General features: G+C 52.8%; 3 protein-coding genes across 3 annotated transcripts; all 3 read right to left on the minus strand.

Annotated features, from left to right (window-relative positions):
* Positions 1-23: 23 nt before the first annotated feature.
* Positions 24-3,968, minus strand: FAM219B (family with sequence similarity 219 member B). Its single transcript, XM_064721881.1, has 6 exons — positions 3,872-3,968; positions 1,952-2,054; positions 1,655-1,739; positions 1,261-1,338; positions 940-988; positions 24-789 (listed from the first exon to the last, which is right to left on the minus strand). The coding sequence occupies exons 1-6, from the start codon at positions 3,959-3,961 to the stop codon at positions 631-633; spliced, it is 564 nt and encodes a 187-aa protein (XP_064577951.1). The 5' UTR covers positions 3,962-3,968; the 3' UTR covers positions 24-630.
* A 1,234-nt stretch (positions 3,969-5,202) lies between these two features.
* LOC135452287 (cytochrome c oxidase subunit 5A, mitochondrial) lies at positions 5,203-10,642 on the minus strand. Its single transcript, XM_064722247.1, has 5 exons — positions 10,359-10,642; positions 7,601-7,720; positions 6,290-6,411; positions 5,829-5,951; positions 5,203-5,358 (listed from the first exon to the last, which is right to left on the minus strand). Exons 1-4 carry the CDS (start codon positions 10,441-10,443, stop codon positions 5,838-5,840), a joined length of 441 nt encoding a protein of 146 aa, XP_064578317.1. The 5' UTR covers positions 10,444-10,642; the 3' UTR covers positions 5,203-5,358; positions 5,829-5,837.
* A 1,774-nt stretch (positions 10,643-12,416) lies between these two features.
* RPP25 (ribonuclease P and MRP subunit p25) lies at positions 12,417-13,956 on the minus strand. Its single transcript, XM_064722246.1, has one exon. It carries the CDS (start codon positions 13,602-13,604, stop codon positions 12,981-12,983), a length of 624 nt encoding a protein of 207 aa, XP_064578316.1. The 5' UTR covers positions 13,605-13,956; the 3' UTR covers positions 12,417-12,980.
* Between the last annotated feature and the right edge of the window lie 1,449 nt (positions 13,957-15,405).

Consider the following 15,405-nt stretch of genomic DNA (forward strand, 5'->3'; position numbering starts at 1 on the left):
CTCACAGCACCAGCAGCCCTTCTGAGTAATGAGATCCAGTTTATTAAGTGCTCCCTTTTACAAGTAAGATACAAAAACAAACAAACATGCCCCCCACCCAACCAATCCATGTCTCTTGACATGAAATATTTAAATAAGGTTTCTGTATAAGAAGCTGATTGTCCTCTATGTCATAGAGCAGACCATGGTTTAAGGCAGCGTTTATGGTTTGCAGCAGGGAGGATCTCCAGCCCCCCAAATCCAAGCCCTGTGCAGAGCTGGGATGGGGGGCCTGGGCTGTGCCTCACCTGCATCAAAGCAGCGTTGAGGAGAATGGGAATAAGCCATTAGCTCCAACCCCAGAAACTCCCAAATCCTTCCCTTTATACCCCCGTGGAGGTGCCAGGCCCTGCCTGTCCTCTCTTCCCACCCCAGCCAAGTGCCAGGTAACATGCAGGTCACCAAAATGTCACTGTGCCACCTCCCCCTGGTATTGCTGAGAGTGAGGAGAAGTCTTTTGGAGTCAGCTGGTCTCTGCCACGAGCAGCATCGTTCAGTCCTCGTGCCACCGTCCTGGCGTGGGACCCGGACACCCACCAGCCATCCCACGGGACAAAGAAAGTGCTGGATTTTGACCTGTTCTTGGTGCAGCTACTGGATCACACAGGAGAGATTTTCTCCAAAACAGCAGGGGCAAGAAGAGGAGGCAGCAGGTTTTGGGGGGATGAGATCCAGGTCTTCATCATCGGGGACCTCGTCGAGGTGGTACCCGTCCTGCAGCAGCTGCCGGCTCAGGTCCTGGGTCACCTGCTGCAGGGGACAAAGCAGAGCTCTGCAGGATGCGCACACATCCACGCCCTGGGGGTGATGCCTCCAGCCCCAGCCAGAGCCTCGAGGGGTCATGGGCGACGAGGGAGCCCCTGGGGACCCCACAGTGTCACAGTCAGACCCCGCACTTGCCTCAGCGGAGGAGTATCCCGAGGAACACCTGGATCCCGGCTCCCCGTCACTGAGGGGAAAAGAAACAGAGCTGGCCAGGAAATGGGGGCTGTAGGGTGCAGATAAGGGGAATTTGGGGGAAAAAAAGAGCTGGCAGTGTCACCCCAATGGGTATTTGAAATCTGGGACAGCAGGAGTGTTTCGCTGCCCTGAGGTGCCCAGTGCCATCAGGGATGCTCTACAAGTGACAAGGAAAATCCACCCCCCTCCCCCAAAAGCCATCTGGGAGCACCCCCACCCTCAAAATCGTGGGATATTTACCCAAAATCCTGGGCTATTCACCTGTCTGAGTCGAGGGAGACCAGGTTTTCATCAGCTGTCTGGCTGAGTGCCGTGTAGCCCTTGTTGAACTTCACAGACCTGGCAGGAAACGCAGGAGAGAGACCAGCACAGATGTTTTATGTGCAAACACATCCATGGAGCTGACAGGCTGAGGAGCCAGGGCAGGAATCCCACTCCTTCCCACCACCAGCTAAACCCCAGGATACCCAAATAAATCCATACCACCAAATCATCCCCAAAAGAGAGAAGCGAAAAGCAGTGTATTTTATTATACTGGGTGTTCCTGGCCAAACAGAGCCAGCAGAACAAGGTCCCAAACTCTTCTTTAAAATCCTCTGAGTTTCCCAGTGTCCCCAAGAAAAGGCATTTTGAGAAGAGGAGGAGGGGATCAGACCTTTTAGGAGTTGGTTTCAGGGCAGTGGGTGCCCCCAGCAGCCCCTGCCTTCGCAGCGCTGCCTTTGCCAGCTCCCGCTGCCTCTCTGCAAGCCAAGCACAGGGACAGAGACAAAAATCCCCAAGTGCTCCCAAAGGGGTTCTTCTTATGGGAAACGGGTGAGGAGGGTGGTGCAGGTGGGCTTTTATAAGGGTTTTATCCCACCAAGGAATTAAAGGGCTTTTGGTAACCCCAGCTCTGGGAGAGAGGTGGGAATGACACCCAAAATCCCAGCAGAGTGCACCAAGCATCACTTACTCAGCTTGGCCTGGATGGAGGGAGGTTTGCTCATGATGTATGGACCTCTTTTCTCCACCACATCTGTCCCTTTGTTCAGCCTCTTCTTTTCAGCCCAAATCAGCTAAAAAAAAGAATGGAAGAAGCATTTAGCACCTCTCCACGGGGATGAAGTAAAGCAGAGTCATCTCAGAGCATCTGATCCCTCCTGGGAGCCCAAGGTCAGCAGGGAGATCTGTCCCCAGGGAAATCTGTCCCCAGGGACAGCTCCTCCTCCCCAGCCCAGGAGGAGGGAGAGGAAAAGGAATAAGCAGATCTGAGAGCAGATGAGAGGATTATTTGGGAATGGTGACACTAATTAAAAGCACAGGTAGTCACCATCAGTTCCTGTGCAAGCCTGGCTGCAGTAATACCTGGGAAAAGGTAGTGGGGGAGATTTCCTGAGAGGTTAATAAAATAGAAATGTAAGGATTGTGTATTTTAATTTGGGGTTTCCAAGCTTCTCCTTTTATCCAATTATTGTCAAGGAGAACCAATGCTCCTAAGGGCAATGGGGAGGATAAAACCTCCACAAACACAAGAAGTAACGAATAAAATAGAGGGAAAATCAGAGAGAGCTGGCACAGGAGGGACATGGAATTAAAGGAACAGGGCAGAGAACTGGGGATGGTGATTGGAGAGCATGGCCAGGATTAGCCTCAGTGTCTTAAGCTGGAATTAGCAGGACAGAGCTTTATGGTGGGAATGACCAGGCAGGCAGTGCCCCCCCAGATCCCTCTGGGTGTGCCATACCCCTTCCTAGGCAGTGATGCTGTGCTGATACACCTCTGTGTGTGCACATATATATATATTTATTTGTATATTTATATTTATACACTGCATACAGTACTGTGCCTCCCTGTCTGCAACTCTGAAAGATGAACTGTCCCACTGTATTGTTCCTATACTGCCCCACACACCTACCCCACACTGCCCCATGGACACCCCCAGCCCCATAACCCCTGTGCACACACCCCACACTGCCCCATGACACCCGCCAGCCCATAACCTGTGCAACACCCAACTGCCCATACCCCAGCCCATAACCCTTGCACACACCCCAACTGCCCTACACCCCAGCCCCATAACCCTGTGCACACCCATACTGCCCTACAGGTACCCCAGCCCATAACCCTGTGCAACACCCATACTGCCCTACAACCCCAGCCCCATAACCCCTGTGCACACACCCCATACTGCCCTACAAATAACCCCAGCCCCATAACCTCTGTGCACACACCCCATACTGCCCTACAAATAACCCCAGCCCCATAACCCCTGTGCACACACCCCACACTGCCCCATGGACATACCCCAGCCCCATAACCCCTGTGCACACACCCCACAGTGCCCTACAGGTACCCCCAGCCCCATAACCCCTGTGCACACACCCCACACTGCCCCATGGACATACCCCAGCCTTCCACCACCCCTGTTCACGTACCCCACACTGCACCACGCTCTCCTCAGCCACACAGCCCCACACTGATATCCCACACTGCCCCATAGCCCCATACAGATACCCCACACAGCCCCATAGCCCCATGCAATATCCCACACAGCCCCATACAGATATCCCACCCCTGCCCAATAGCCCCATACAGCTATCCCACACAGCCCCATGAAGATATCCCACACAGCCCTATGCACATACCCCAGACAGCCGCACAGCCCCATGCAATATCCCACACAGCCCCACAGCCCCATACAGATATCCCACACAGCCCCATACCCACGATGCACATACCCCACACAGCTCCATAGCCCCATACAGATATCAGATATCCCACACAGCCCCATAGCCCCATACCCACGATGCACATATCCCACGCAGCCCCTTACCCACGATGCACATACCCCTCCCAGCCCCGCACTCCCATCGCGCCCGTACACCGCACGTACCCCCGGGCCCCGCCGGCCACCGGCTCCGCTGGCAGCGGCACCGGGAGCGGCACCGGGACCCGGCCCGGCTCCGCCGCCGCCCGTCGCCATGGCCGCCCCTGGCCCCGCCCCATGGCCCGCCCGCCAATGGCAGCGCGGGGCTGGCGGGGCTCAGCCAATGGGAGGCGGGGAAAGGGCGCGCCCCTCTGCCGCGCATGCGGGGTGGGACGGGAGAGCGGGACGGGACACCAGGACGAGAGGCAGAACTGCGGGATGGGACTGCGGGACAGGATCATGGACTGAAATAGAAGTCTTTTCGAGCCATAAGCTCTTGGTGGTCTATTTCACACCCAAGATAGCTCAGCCACTTTTGGAGGCCTAAAATCAGCAGGATGGCTTCTGTTGCAGTGTTGGAAACTAAAAGGTTTATTAAAAGGTAAAATAATAAACTCTTTACAGAGAAAAACTGACCTAGGTGCAAGAGGTTCTTGCTTCTGGTAAAACACCTCACAAAAGCCATTTTGTGAGGCTTTTTTTGTTTGCTAGTTTGTTTGTTCTCTTCTTTTTCTAGTAAATTGCTCAGGTGGGACTTTTTGGCTCCTGTCCCATGGCCATCCTTAAGTTTGAGGTGAAGTCCCCCAAGCCTATGAGATGCCTTTTTCACATAATCGAGGAGAGAAACTTCTGAGCTTCTTTCCTTTTTAAGGGGACAGAGGACAGTTTTGTCACTCCATCAACAGGGGGCATATTCCTATATCTCACCCTTTTATACATCTAAAAAGAAAGAGGAGAAAGGAACAGGAACTGAAAAAATCTTACAATGGATGAAAGAGTGGGATGGGACGGGACTGTGGGACACAACACGGCTCTTGCCCTGAGCCCACTGTGCAGAAACAAATTCCTGTTTTCCCAAAAAATTCCCCTCTTCTAGAAGGAAAATAACAGAATTAAGGTGTTTCCCTTCTCCCACTTGCTTCTGTTGGTTTTTTTCTTTCCCAAACCCTTGCTTGGGCCAGAGCTGAGTGGAAAACAGGGACAGTATCTATCCCAGAACAGATCCCCGTCCTGGTGAGGACACCACCCTTGCAAACAGGAGCCCCCAACCCACACCTGAGGCTCTGGACATGATTTCAGGGAAATGCCTCCTCCCCAAAGCTGTGCATACAGGAACCACGCTCTCCACACAGCTCCTGCTCTTCCCCTCCCAGAGCCACGTGCTTGGGAAGGCTCTGGCCATGAATTGTGCAGACCAAATAACAATTTAGAAGCTCCTATGAGTACATTTATGGTGTGTTCCTTGTTTTTCCCTACAAAAGCAACAGGAAATGACCACACAAGGCACTGGTACCACATGAGTCAAACCAGTTTCTCATTTATTAGGCCCAACTCCACGGCACTTCCACTGTGACTCAATAAAGGAAGAAGTTATGTCAAGTAAGATTTAAAGTTTGCGTCTCCAAGTGACGGTGTACAATCTGTGGCATCAGCAGAACGCTTGAGTGATCCACCTGGCATAGAAAATAACAGGGGAAAAATAAAAAAAAAACACATTAAAGAAGCAGCCTAGAATCTCCACAAAGTTTCCATGAGGTCCCAAATGAGTTATTTCCATCCCTTTTACCTTCAAAGCCTTGTTTAAACATGTTAATGTGGTACTGCACTCCCAGCACAGCTGATTCAGGACCCCAGGGCAAGGAGGAGGAAAAGGACTTAAAATATCCAGAATCAAGCACTATTTGCAGCAGTCTGACACACAGCATCTCTATTCTAGGCATAATATTTAAAAAAAGAATATGACACTGGTCATCTCCTGAGGAAACTGAGTTAAGAGGCTTCACTTCCATGAAGATTTTTATTTAGGGCTTTATTTTAGTCTGGGATTAGGGCACATTAGGTTTCGCCTATGCTGTCTTTGCCAGGGGGGTTTGGTGTACAGGACTCCCATGTCAAGAGCCTGGGAAGCAACACCAAATCTTACCAACAAGGTTTATGCTTTGTCCAGGCCCAGTTCCTCTGGAGTGGAGATTCCAAGTTCACTCAAAGTTGGTCTAAGCTCCTGGATAACGTAAGGATAGATTTCCTTGTGGGGTCCTGCCTTGTCCTGAAAAAAAAAACCCCAAAAACAAAGAATGGAGTTATTCAAAATCTACATTTCCAAAGCCTCCCAGTTCTGCCTGTGGCAGAGCAGAGCTCCTGGCTTCTAGGGCTGAAATAAAAGTCCTGGCTTCTCTGAACTCCCTGGCCAGGCTGGATTCAGGTTTCAAGGAGCTGGTTTCAGGTGATCCCCAAGAGAGCTTTCTGAGCTACTTCTCTCAGTCCCCCAAGAAACCAGCAAGCTTTGTGCTCACCATGGAGCCACTGATGGTGGTTTCCCTTTGCAGCAGGGAGAACTGCCCTGCTGGCAGGCTCTGGCCATGGGAACAGGGCAGTCCCACCCACCTTTACAACCTCCAGGATGCGCACAGCGCTGGCAAAGTCATTTAACCGTCTGCAGGCCCGCAGAGCCGCGTCGATGATCTTGGGCTCCGGGACCAGGTCGTAGCCCACCAGTGTGTTGATGCCTGTGGGGACAAGGGAACACCAAGGAGAACTTAGAACCAGCTTGTCAGCATCTCAAAAGGAGCCCCTTGCTATCTGCTCCCTTCCTTCTGACAGAAAAACTCAGCGCCTCATCAGGCAGGCGCTGCTGGAAGGATCCCTCTGGCTGCAATTATCTGCTGTGAAATCACATTTTTAAGGCATAATTGGCTTTAAAAGATGAACTGTCCCACTGTATTGGTCCTATACTGCCCCATGGACCTACCCCAGTCCTATACCCCCTGTGCACACACCCCACACTGCCCTACAGATACCCTCAGCCCTATACCCCCTGTGCACACACCCCACACTGCCCTACAGATACCCTCAGCCCTATACCACCCCATAAATGGGGTAAGTTTAATAAAACTTGGCAACTCCACAGCAAAAAACTCCACTTGGCAACTTGGCAACTCCACAGCAAAAAACTCCACACAAAAAGTCTGCAGGGAGTTATGGCCGAGCCATTAGACAAAGTGCAAAGAAAAATGAGCATAGCAGAGCTCAAAAACACTGCCCTTGGAGCAAATGCTACTGTCCCTCCCATTCAGGTGTTAAAATCATGGAATCATGGAATGGTTTGGGTTGGAAAAACCTCAGAGATCATCTAGTCCACCATTCTATCATGGTGCCATGGACATATTTTATGAAAAATCCTTTTGCTAGGATCTTTTTCTCCTGAGAAGCTGAGAGGCCTCAGGAATGAAATGTAAACAATGATTATCTGCTGCTGTGGAATGCAACAGGTGCATCTGTGATTGGTCTCATAGAGTTGTTTTTAATTAATGGCCAATCACAGTCTGGCTGTTTCAGACTATCTGGTCAGTCACAAGATTTTATTATCATTCCTTTCCTTTTCCTTGCTAGACTTCTGATGAAATCTTTTCTTCTATTCTTTTAGTATAGTTTTAGTATATCACTTTCTTTTAATAAAATATATATCATAAAATAATAAATCAGCCTTCTGAAACATAAAGTCAAGAGTCTCATCTCTTCCCTCATTTTAAGAACCCTACAAACCCCACCACAGGCAGGGACACCTTCCACTAGACCAGGTCACTCCAAACCCTGTCCTTGGACACTTCCAGGGATGGGGAATCCACAAAACGCCAACTAAAGTTGTTATTTCTGGTCAGAAAACTTCAGGTTATGCTTCCCTGGTGTCCAACTTACCTTTCCTGAGCTCCCAGGCATCGATATCTGGCTTGTTGAAATACGTCACCCAGCGAGCATCGAATTCTTCATCTGACTCTTGTGACCCCCCGTGAGAGTAGCAGCGGGCAGGAAGCACAGCTGGGAGCAGGAAAAAAGGAACAAACTTGGAGCAAAAGGAACAGAACACTGCTTCAGTCCTGACCAAGAGCCAGCAGCCATAAAATATGGATTGCCCTTGTTACAGTCAGTTGTGGATGAAACTTATTTAATATCGTGGTTTATGTTTTAGCAAAGTGTCTGCTTTTTTCCATATCAAAGTGTTCCCAGAGCATTGGTCAGAGCAGGGCAAAGACCCACAAAAACCTGCCCTAAAGAGGTTTTCTGGCATTCCTTTTTCTGTAAAATACAGGAATTCTCCCTCTTCCCACAGCCAAGTGAGACTGAGAAGCTTTAACATGCATGTTCCACCAACAAAATTCCATGCAATTCCTAGAGAGGCTCTCAAAAGCAAAGGGATGAGAGATATTCCTTCCAACAGAAGGGCTGGAGGAGGAAAAAAACTATCACAAGATATCTATCCAAGAGAAAAACTCTTGGGTCTCAAGGTTGCAATTGCATTAATATTTGATAACTAATCACAAAAGCAGATTGTATGCCAATGCACAAATTAGTCAGACAGGATCATTGTTTCTTCACTCAGCACTATCACAAATTTTGGTTTTTTGGATGAACCTGTGGTTTTTTACCCCACAAAGGTTGGAAGAGTTTTCTAAGGGAACTACAAGCCTGGTGCTTCCTTTCCCCCCTGCTAATCTCACTCCACTAATATTTGCAGAGAGGTCACACAGCAGATACGACCTTGGAGCTCAAAGCTCTGCTCCACACAAGTCAAATTTAGCTCCTGACTTTTTCTTTCTTAACCCAGCATGAACCACTCACAGGGATCAACTACAGGGTTTTATTTAAAAACAAAACAAAAAAAACCCAACACCACAACTGGGCTGTATTTTTGCTGATGTATTTCTCTTTGGCTTCATTAATGGCAGCTTAATTAGCAGGCAATTTGCTTTTTTAACAAAATTTAACCTGCTCCAACATTTCAGCTGCAATACTGGTTTATGCAATGGAAGCATGAAAATAGCTTTATTTATTTTAGCTATGGAAAAGTAAACAACAGGCCAAGACAGAATTAAAATGCTCTTTTGGTTCCTTGTAGGGAAATTTCCCCAGCTCCAAAGCAGACCTTTGACCCTGCTCTTTGCAATAAATCACCTGCACAGCTGAGCTCAGAGCAAGAGCAGGGCTCTGGAAATGCTCCTGCTCCCAGGACACTGCTGAAAACCCTCCAGGTTTCTGCTGGTTGAAGGAGAATCCTTATTTTTCTTACACAGAAAAAAAAAAAATCCTGCAGAAAACCGGCAAATCTCAGCTGGAGAAAAGCTTAAATTGAAGCACTCAAATACCATCTTTAAGTCAAAATTTGAAGTCTTTCCTCAACAAAATCATTCCCTGGATCCAGGAGGCAACTACAGACCACAAGAATTAAAGCTCCAGCTTTCCAGGGTGTGTTTCTCAATTGCTGCTATGTTTCTTTTCCACATTAATGTTTATTTCTGTACCTGCAGAGTCCCTGTGGCCTGAGTTTCAGCAGGGTCCATCAAGGTCACTGTCACACACATGACGTGTGTGTGACAGCCAACCTATCCAGGCAGAGATCCCCAGCTCAAAGAAAATCCAAAGGGCAAACACCTTTGCTTTAAAGTGAATTAACAGGAATTAAGCCTAAAAACACCTAATATGACACAAAAACACGTTAAAGCTTCTCTGTGAGGGCCAGAATTGGGCAGTTTTCTCCAGTAATGAGCACATGTGAAGAAAAACATTAATTTACTGAAAATCTGAGAACGAGGAGCGCAGGGGAGGTTTTGCAGCCACAGAACTCCCCTGCAAAAGGGTGGCAGCAGTGTTCAGTGGGGCGTTTGAAACACAAGAGCTTGGAAAAGAAGAACACAGAGCCTCCTGGAAACAAGGCCCAGGAGCAGCCGGGGTTCGGCAGCTCAAAGGAACAGCGAGCAAAGATTTTAGTGGATTTAAAACAACAAAAGATCAAAGGTGCTGAGCAGCACCTAAGAAATCCTGTGCTTATTATTTAAAAAGACGCAGTGACAAGTTCCCTACGGCAGTCGTTGAACTCACACGTGCCGCAGCAGAGGCACACACAAGTCTGCGAGCATTACTAGTGTCTGCTAATTAGGTATTAATTGCGATGAAGAGGTTAATTAGTTATTAATTGCGAGGCACAGGCAGTGCATTCTCTGCAGCCTCCGTCCTCCAGCCCTGCCACCCTGGCCACCATCACAGACCGCTGCCTGGGGCTGGTCCTCCTACTCTCCCTATTAGCTGGGGCGTTAATATAATAAATATAATTAATTGGGGTGTTAATTAGGAGAGTGAGGGCTGGCGCGGAGCAGCCGCGGAGCCAGGGCTGGCTGGCGCCGCGGAGGTCACCGCCGCCCTCCATCAATGTCACCTTGGTGGGGGGCGCAGGGAAAGCGCCGCCGCCCCTCGCTGCAGCCCCCGGGCGGTACTCGGTGCCCGCTGAGGCGGTGCCGGCGGGGGGGTGCCGGTGGCGGCGGCCGGAGCGGCGGGGGCGGCCCGCGCTAGGCCGCGGGGTCACCGCAAGGACGCGCCGGGCCGCGCGGCCTCGCTCCCCGCCGCAGCGGGAACCCGGGCGCCAACCGCGGCAGGAGGGACGGAGACGAGTGCGGCCGCTCACCTGCTGGGCCGGCGGGCCGGCGGACGGCGGCGCGGAGGCCGGAGACGGCGCAGCGGCGGAGGAGAGAGGCGCTGGCGGCCAGCATGGCGGCGGGCTGTGAAGGGGGGAGACAGCACCGGCAACCGGGGGCGCGCGCCGCTGGCTCCCGCACCGCACCGGGAGGGAGGGACGGAGGTGAGGCCCGGGGGGGGCCGCTGAGGAGGGTACGGCGGCGCGGCGGGGACGGAGCGGGCGCGTGGAAGGGCGGGAGGCCGCGGGGACGGGCTGGGGGCGCGGCGAGGACGGACAGGAGGCGCGGCGGGGCGGGACCGCCGCCATCTTGGGGCGGGGCTGGCCGCCATTTTGTGCATGAGGGGAGCGGCTATCGGGGTCCTTCAAGTCACCGAGCCGCGTTTCGGGAGTGTTTGAGCTCGTTTATGAGGGGTTTGAGCTTGGTTTGGAGGGATTCGGGCTGCTGCTGCCCCCACTTAGCCGGGTCCGCGCAGCCCCAGTGCAACTTCCCCGTCGCTGTCAATGGACAGCCACCGCACTCGGTCACTATGAGGGGAATGGGCTCAGACCGGCTCAGCTGCCAGCTCCAGTTCTCTGAGTGTCCCTGTCCCCTCACGGGGGGCTGCTGCCCTCAGCCGCCATCGCATCGGCCCGGGCACGAAATCGCTCCAAAACTCGTCCCTGGGGCTGTGCCTTAGCAGTGCTGCACAAAACCACAAAACCATCATGATTATTCCACTCACCGTGTCCCCCGGTATCATTATCCGGTTTTAATTTTTTTTCAGTAATTTTTGATTTTTTTCTCATGTAGGAAGCCATCAGCCAGCAAAGCAATGAGGGTAAGATCCCCAGTGCTGCCTCTGTGATTGGAAACTACCTGCCTATGAAATCCATTAAAAACATGTTGCGAATTAACAAAATAAGGAGAAAAAAGTAGTTTTTATTATTTTTTTCCCTTGCTGAGAGAAATGTGAGGTGGCAGCAGTGGAGGTGAAGGGCTGTTAGTGTTTAACTGTGTGGCTGTCACAGTCTTCAGGCTCTGATCAGGTGTTTACAGGGGGAGTTATTATTTACAGGTTTATTCATTAATTTTATTAGTGATTTTTGATGCATTTGGGGTAGCTGCGTGTACCTGGTGCTACTGTGTGGGGTGGAGGGCTGATCTTGAATGGGGTCTGCACTGAAGAAAGGAACTGGGAAGAGCTGGATGGGACAGAGCCCAAAGCTTTACCATCCCCAAACCCACCAAAAAATTATCATTAACATAAAAAAACAGTTGGAAATTAACGTTCGAGTGAAAGGAATCAATCTGCAGTAGGACAGATAAGCACGAGCCTCTGGCCCGAGGAGCAGCTGCCTGCTGAGGGAGATAACAAGGTCACTGCTTCACAAAACAGACCCTGCTTCCTCCTCTTCCTCCTCCTCTCCTTTCATTCCCGCTCCCAGCCAAGCAAGCCCTTGACAAAGAGAGAACGCTGACTGTCCCTGTAGAGCGGGAGTGAGGCAGGGAGATAAGGCAGCTGCAGCCAGAGAATCCCTCACACGTGGATTTTGGGAAGGGTTTGCTCTTAATACCGATTAATTCATCCCGCAGTGCTGCTGGGCAGAGGGAACCAGGTGGATCAGGGCTTGGCATCCCATAACCTGTCCCCCAAATCTCCCCTGTCCCCACTGGAACTGGAGCTTTGCCAGGTGCTGCTGTGCCAGCAAAGGAGACCCCAATCCCATTCTTCCAAGGGACAAAGTTTGGCTGGGATCCCCTTGTTGTGAGCTGGCAGCAGCCTTTAATCCATGCCACAGCCAGCAGCCAATTTGATCCCCCCACTTTCCCATAGACTTATCTCAACTATTTCTAAAGAGCTTTTATTTTCCATTCATTTCTCTTTATCCCCTGGAAGTAGCAGGGATTTTGCTCCGAAGCACTCGGCAGCCAAGGCATGACCCCAAAACCTCCTCATCCTGTGCTGGGCACTGCATCCAGTCACAATAACCCCCCACCCAAGGTTTCCATTGCCCCCAGCTCCCCACAGCGTGGTTTCCCCCCACTCCAGACCAGAGTATCTGACATGGGTTGTTTTATTTCCTTGTGCTGTCCCACAGGCAAGCAGCACAGTGCAGTGCTTGGCTCTGAGGGTGCAGGAGGGAGCACCCCCTGTGCTTGTTTTTTTGGGATGAATCACAGTCTCACAGGATGCTGAGCCTGGCATTAGTAACTCCAACAGCTCCTCAGCAGCGGGTTTGATGAAGGTTTTATTCCAACAAGCTTGGGGCAAACCCATCTCTCCTGATGGATGAGGCGTTGCAGTGGGGAGCGGTGCTGGTGGTCCAGGCACCCCTTGGCTGCTCTGGCTCCCTGGGAGTCACTGCAGGATGTGGTTGGTGGTCACATTGCCCCTGGGTGGCTGAATTAGAGGTCACCAGCTCCCCCCCACCACATGTTCCACCAGCTTCAATCCATAACCAAGACATGGTGGGTTTAACCCTCACGCCAAATCTGGGGACCCCCATCCAAAGGGGTCAAGGAGCAGCAAGTGGGGACAGGTCAGGGGGAGCCTGCAGCCCACCAGTGACCCCGGAATGAGTGGATATTCCTGCCTCCATACCTGGCAGGTGGGGTGGGAGGCACTGGGGTCAGGGGTCCTGCTGGCCAGCGGTGGTCCCCGTGCCCCTGGGGCTGTCAGACTCCTGTACCTGCAGCTTCTTGGGCAGCAGCTCCTCGCAGGGAGGCGGCAGCGGCCGCTTCAGCCCCTTGCTGGAGGATCCCAATGTGTCTTCTCCTGCCTCGTGCCGGGGCTCGGGGGGCTGGTATCCGTTCTGGTTGGGATCCAGGGGGTCCCGGGAGAGCAGGATGCAGATGGAGGGGACGTTCTTGTGGACAGTCAGGTTCTGTGCAGGTCCATCAAGCGGCGGGTCCTGGCTCTCCCAGACCTCCAGCACAGTTTTGTAGCATACCTTGGTGACCTGGTGGAGCCCTCCCAGCTTGCGCTTCATGATCTCCACGCAGGTGATGGTCTTGGTGACCGCCCTGCCGCAGCCGCTGAACACGATCTGCCGCCTGCCCTTCAGCTCCATCTGGGCCATGGCGAAGTTCATCAGGTTCCTGATCTTGCTGCCCTCCTTCACTTTCATCTCCACCACGTCTGGGGGCAGGTCTGGGAAGGGTAATGGCATCTCCTCCTCCGAGGTCCTCACCTTTCTGAAGTTCTCCATCCTGGACTGGGCGAGGGGCTTGGCTCTCCCTCCTTCAGCAGCCATCCTTCACCTCTTCCCGGTGGATGCTCGCAGGCTCCTAACCCCCCACAACCATAGCAGGGCTGACCTCGCTGCCCTCCAGCCCAGCCCTGCGTGCTGCAACCACCGGCCCCTTCTCCTCGGCTCTCCAGGGGCTGGCAGCGGGCTCGGTGGCAGTGCCAGAGGCTGTCTGCTGTGGGAGACAGGGCTGCAAGATCCTCTGGGTGCTCCCAGTTGTTCCCAGCAGAGATAACAGCCGGCTCCAGCTCTCGGTGATGCTTGGGCTCCTCCGCTCCCACTGCAGCACTCGCTTCTGCTGCTCTTTGCTTCATTCTGGACTTCAGCAGCCCCCAGAGCTGTTCTGTGTAATTAGCAGATCCTCCCCCTCTCCCTCCCCTTCCTCCCCTCCTCCTCCTCCCCTGCTCAGCCGCCCATCCCAGCACCCAGCTCCTGCCTTCATCCCTGCCAGGCAAAGGGAAGGGCACGGAACCCGGCTCTCTGTCCCGGAACAGAGAAGGGAAGGAGGGGAGGGTGGAAGGCAGAGGGAGAAGCTCACTCTTGCCTTCATAATGTTCCCAAAGTCCTGCCCCCTTAAAGAGAACCTGGTCCCTTCTCTCGGCGCTCGCTCCTCTCAAGGACACCCTGTGCTAACTGCACATGTCACCCTGCCTGCCTGCCCTGCAGCATTCCCACAGGGATGCGGAATCCCAGCCACGCTGTGGCCAGGGATGGCACAAAGATGCAGCAGGTACTTCGGGAAGTACTTTGGAGTCTGAGCTCGACCCTTAGAAGCCATGAGAGAAGCCACTGGAACCCGCAGCCAGGAGAAAGCCTGGCAGATGGCATCGAGTGTGAATCGAGTGTGCCAGGGCTCTGCTCCCCCCAGCACCCTGCAGCCTCAGCCCTGGCTCTGCCGGCAGGGAAACCTCTCAATTCCCAAAGCTCCGAGGAGCAGATGCCGTAGCAGGGCTGGTTTTCACGGGCAATTTCTCTCCCTCTCCCCACTCCTCCTCCTTCCCCATCCCTGTCCCTCGTTCACCTCCCAACGTGGAGCTGCCCACTCTGGGCTCACCATTACATGTACTGGCAACAAAGCCCAGAAAATCCCTGTTACAGGCCAGGAGATGTCCCCTTCCTGCCCCCAATCCCTTCCCGGAGCAGAGGCGACGTCCCTGCCCCAGGCTGGCCCTGTGCCCGCCCCTGTCACCTGCCTGTCCCCTCCCGCCCCGCTGGCCAGGGGGATCATTGCACAGTGGAAAGACATGTGAGTATTGACTTGCAGTCAAATCTTATCGGCCTCTGGAGGCCCCTGGATTGGTTTCACTCCTAGCAGGGCTTGAAAAAATAAATAAATATATAAATAAATCGATCCCATGTCCGTGGAGGTGAAGGCAGGATGTGGCTGTCACCTCCTATCCGGGGAGGATGAGGATGCCACATCCCTGTGGTCCCCAAAGCAGCTTTCTGTGGATCCCACTGCCTAAATGGGCGTGGATTTAGGACACCCCCTCGATCCAAACACTGGACTGGGGTCTGGGTGGGTCTGTGGGTGGGATGGGATGGGATCCTCCATCCACAAGCAGTGTGCTGGAAAACCCTTGTAGCATTGTTTCCCAATCCATCTAACCCTCCCTGAGGCTCCTTGGGCACACAGAGGGAAACTGAGGCAGGGCAGGCAGTGCTTCCAGGCTCACCCCCAGCACCAGATCCAGGCTTTGAGCATTCCCAGCTCCCTTCTGGTGCTCTGCAGTAGCAAGCAAACCTATTCCCTGTGCTCCCACTGTGAATTCCTCACTGCTATGAGACAAAACAATGACATTTCTTC

This window comes from Zonotrichia leucophrys, chromosome 10 (assembly GCF_028769735.1).
Source record: "Zonotrichia leucophrys gambelii isolate GWCS_2022_RI chromosome 10, RI_Zleu_2.0, whole genome shotgun sequence".
In the NCBI taxonomy this organism is placed as follows: domain Eukaryota; kingdom Metazoa; phylum Chordata; class Aves; order Passeriformes; family Passerellidae; genus Zonotrichia; species Zonotrichia leucophrys.

Excerpts from the sequence above, each read along its gene's own strand:
- FAM219B (XM_064721881.1), bottom strand. The coding sequence starts at position 3,961 with ATGGCGACGGGCGGCGGCGGAGCCGGGCCGGGTCCCGGTGCCGCTCCC. Across the intron at positions 1,740-1,951 it reads CTCCATCCAGGCCAAGCTGA|AGAGGCAGCGGGAGCTGGCA; the intron begins GTAAGTGATGCT and ends CTTGGCTTGCAG. Across the intron at positions 1,339-1,654 it reads CTGAAACCAACTCCTAAAAG|GTCTGTGAAGTTCAACAAGG; the intron begins GTCTGATCCCCT and ends GTTTCCTGCCAG.
- LOC135452287 (XM_064722247.1), bottom strand. The coding sequence starts at position 10,443 with ATGCTGGCCGCCAGCGCCTCTCTCCTCCGCCGCTGCGCCGTCTCCGGC. Across the intron at positions 6,412-7,600 it reads TGCCTGGGAGCTCAGGAAAG|GCATCAACACACTGGTGGGC; the intron begins GTAAGTTGGACA and ends TTGTCCCCACAG. Across the intron at positions 5,952-6,289 it reads GCATCCTGGAGGTTGTAAAG|GACAAGGCAGGACCCCACAA; the intron begins GTGGGTGGGACT and ends TTTTTTTTTCAG.
- RPP25 (XM_064722246.1), bottom strand. The coding sequence starts at position 13,604 with ATGGCTGCTGAAGGAGGGAGAGCCAAGCCCCTCGCCCAGTCCAGGATG.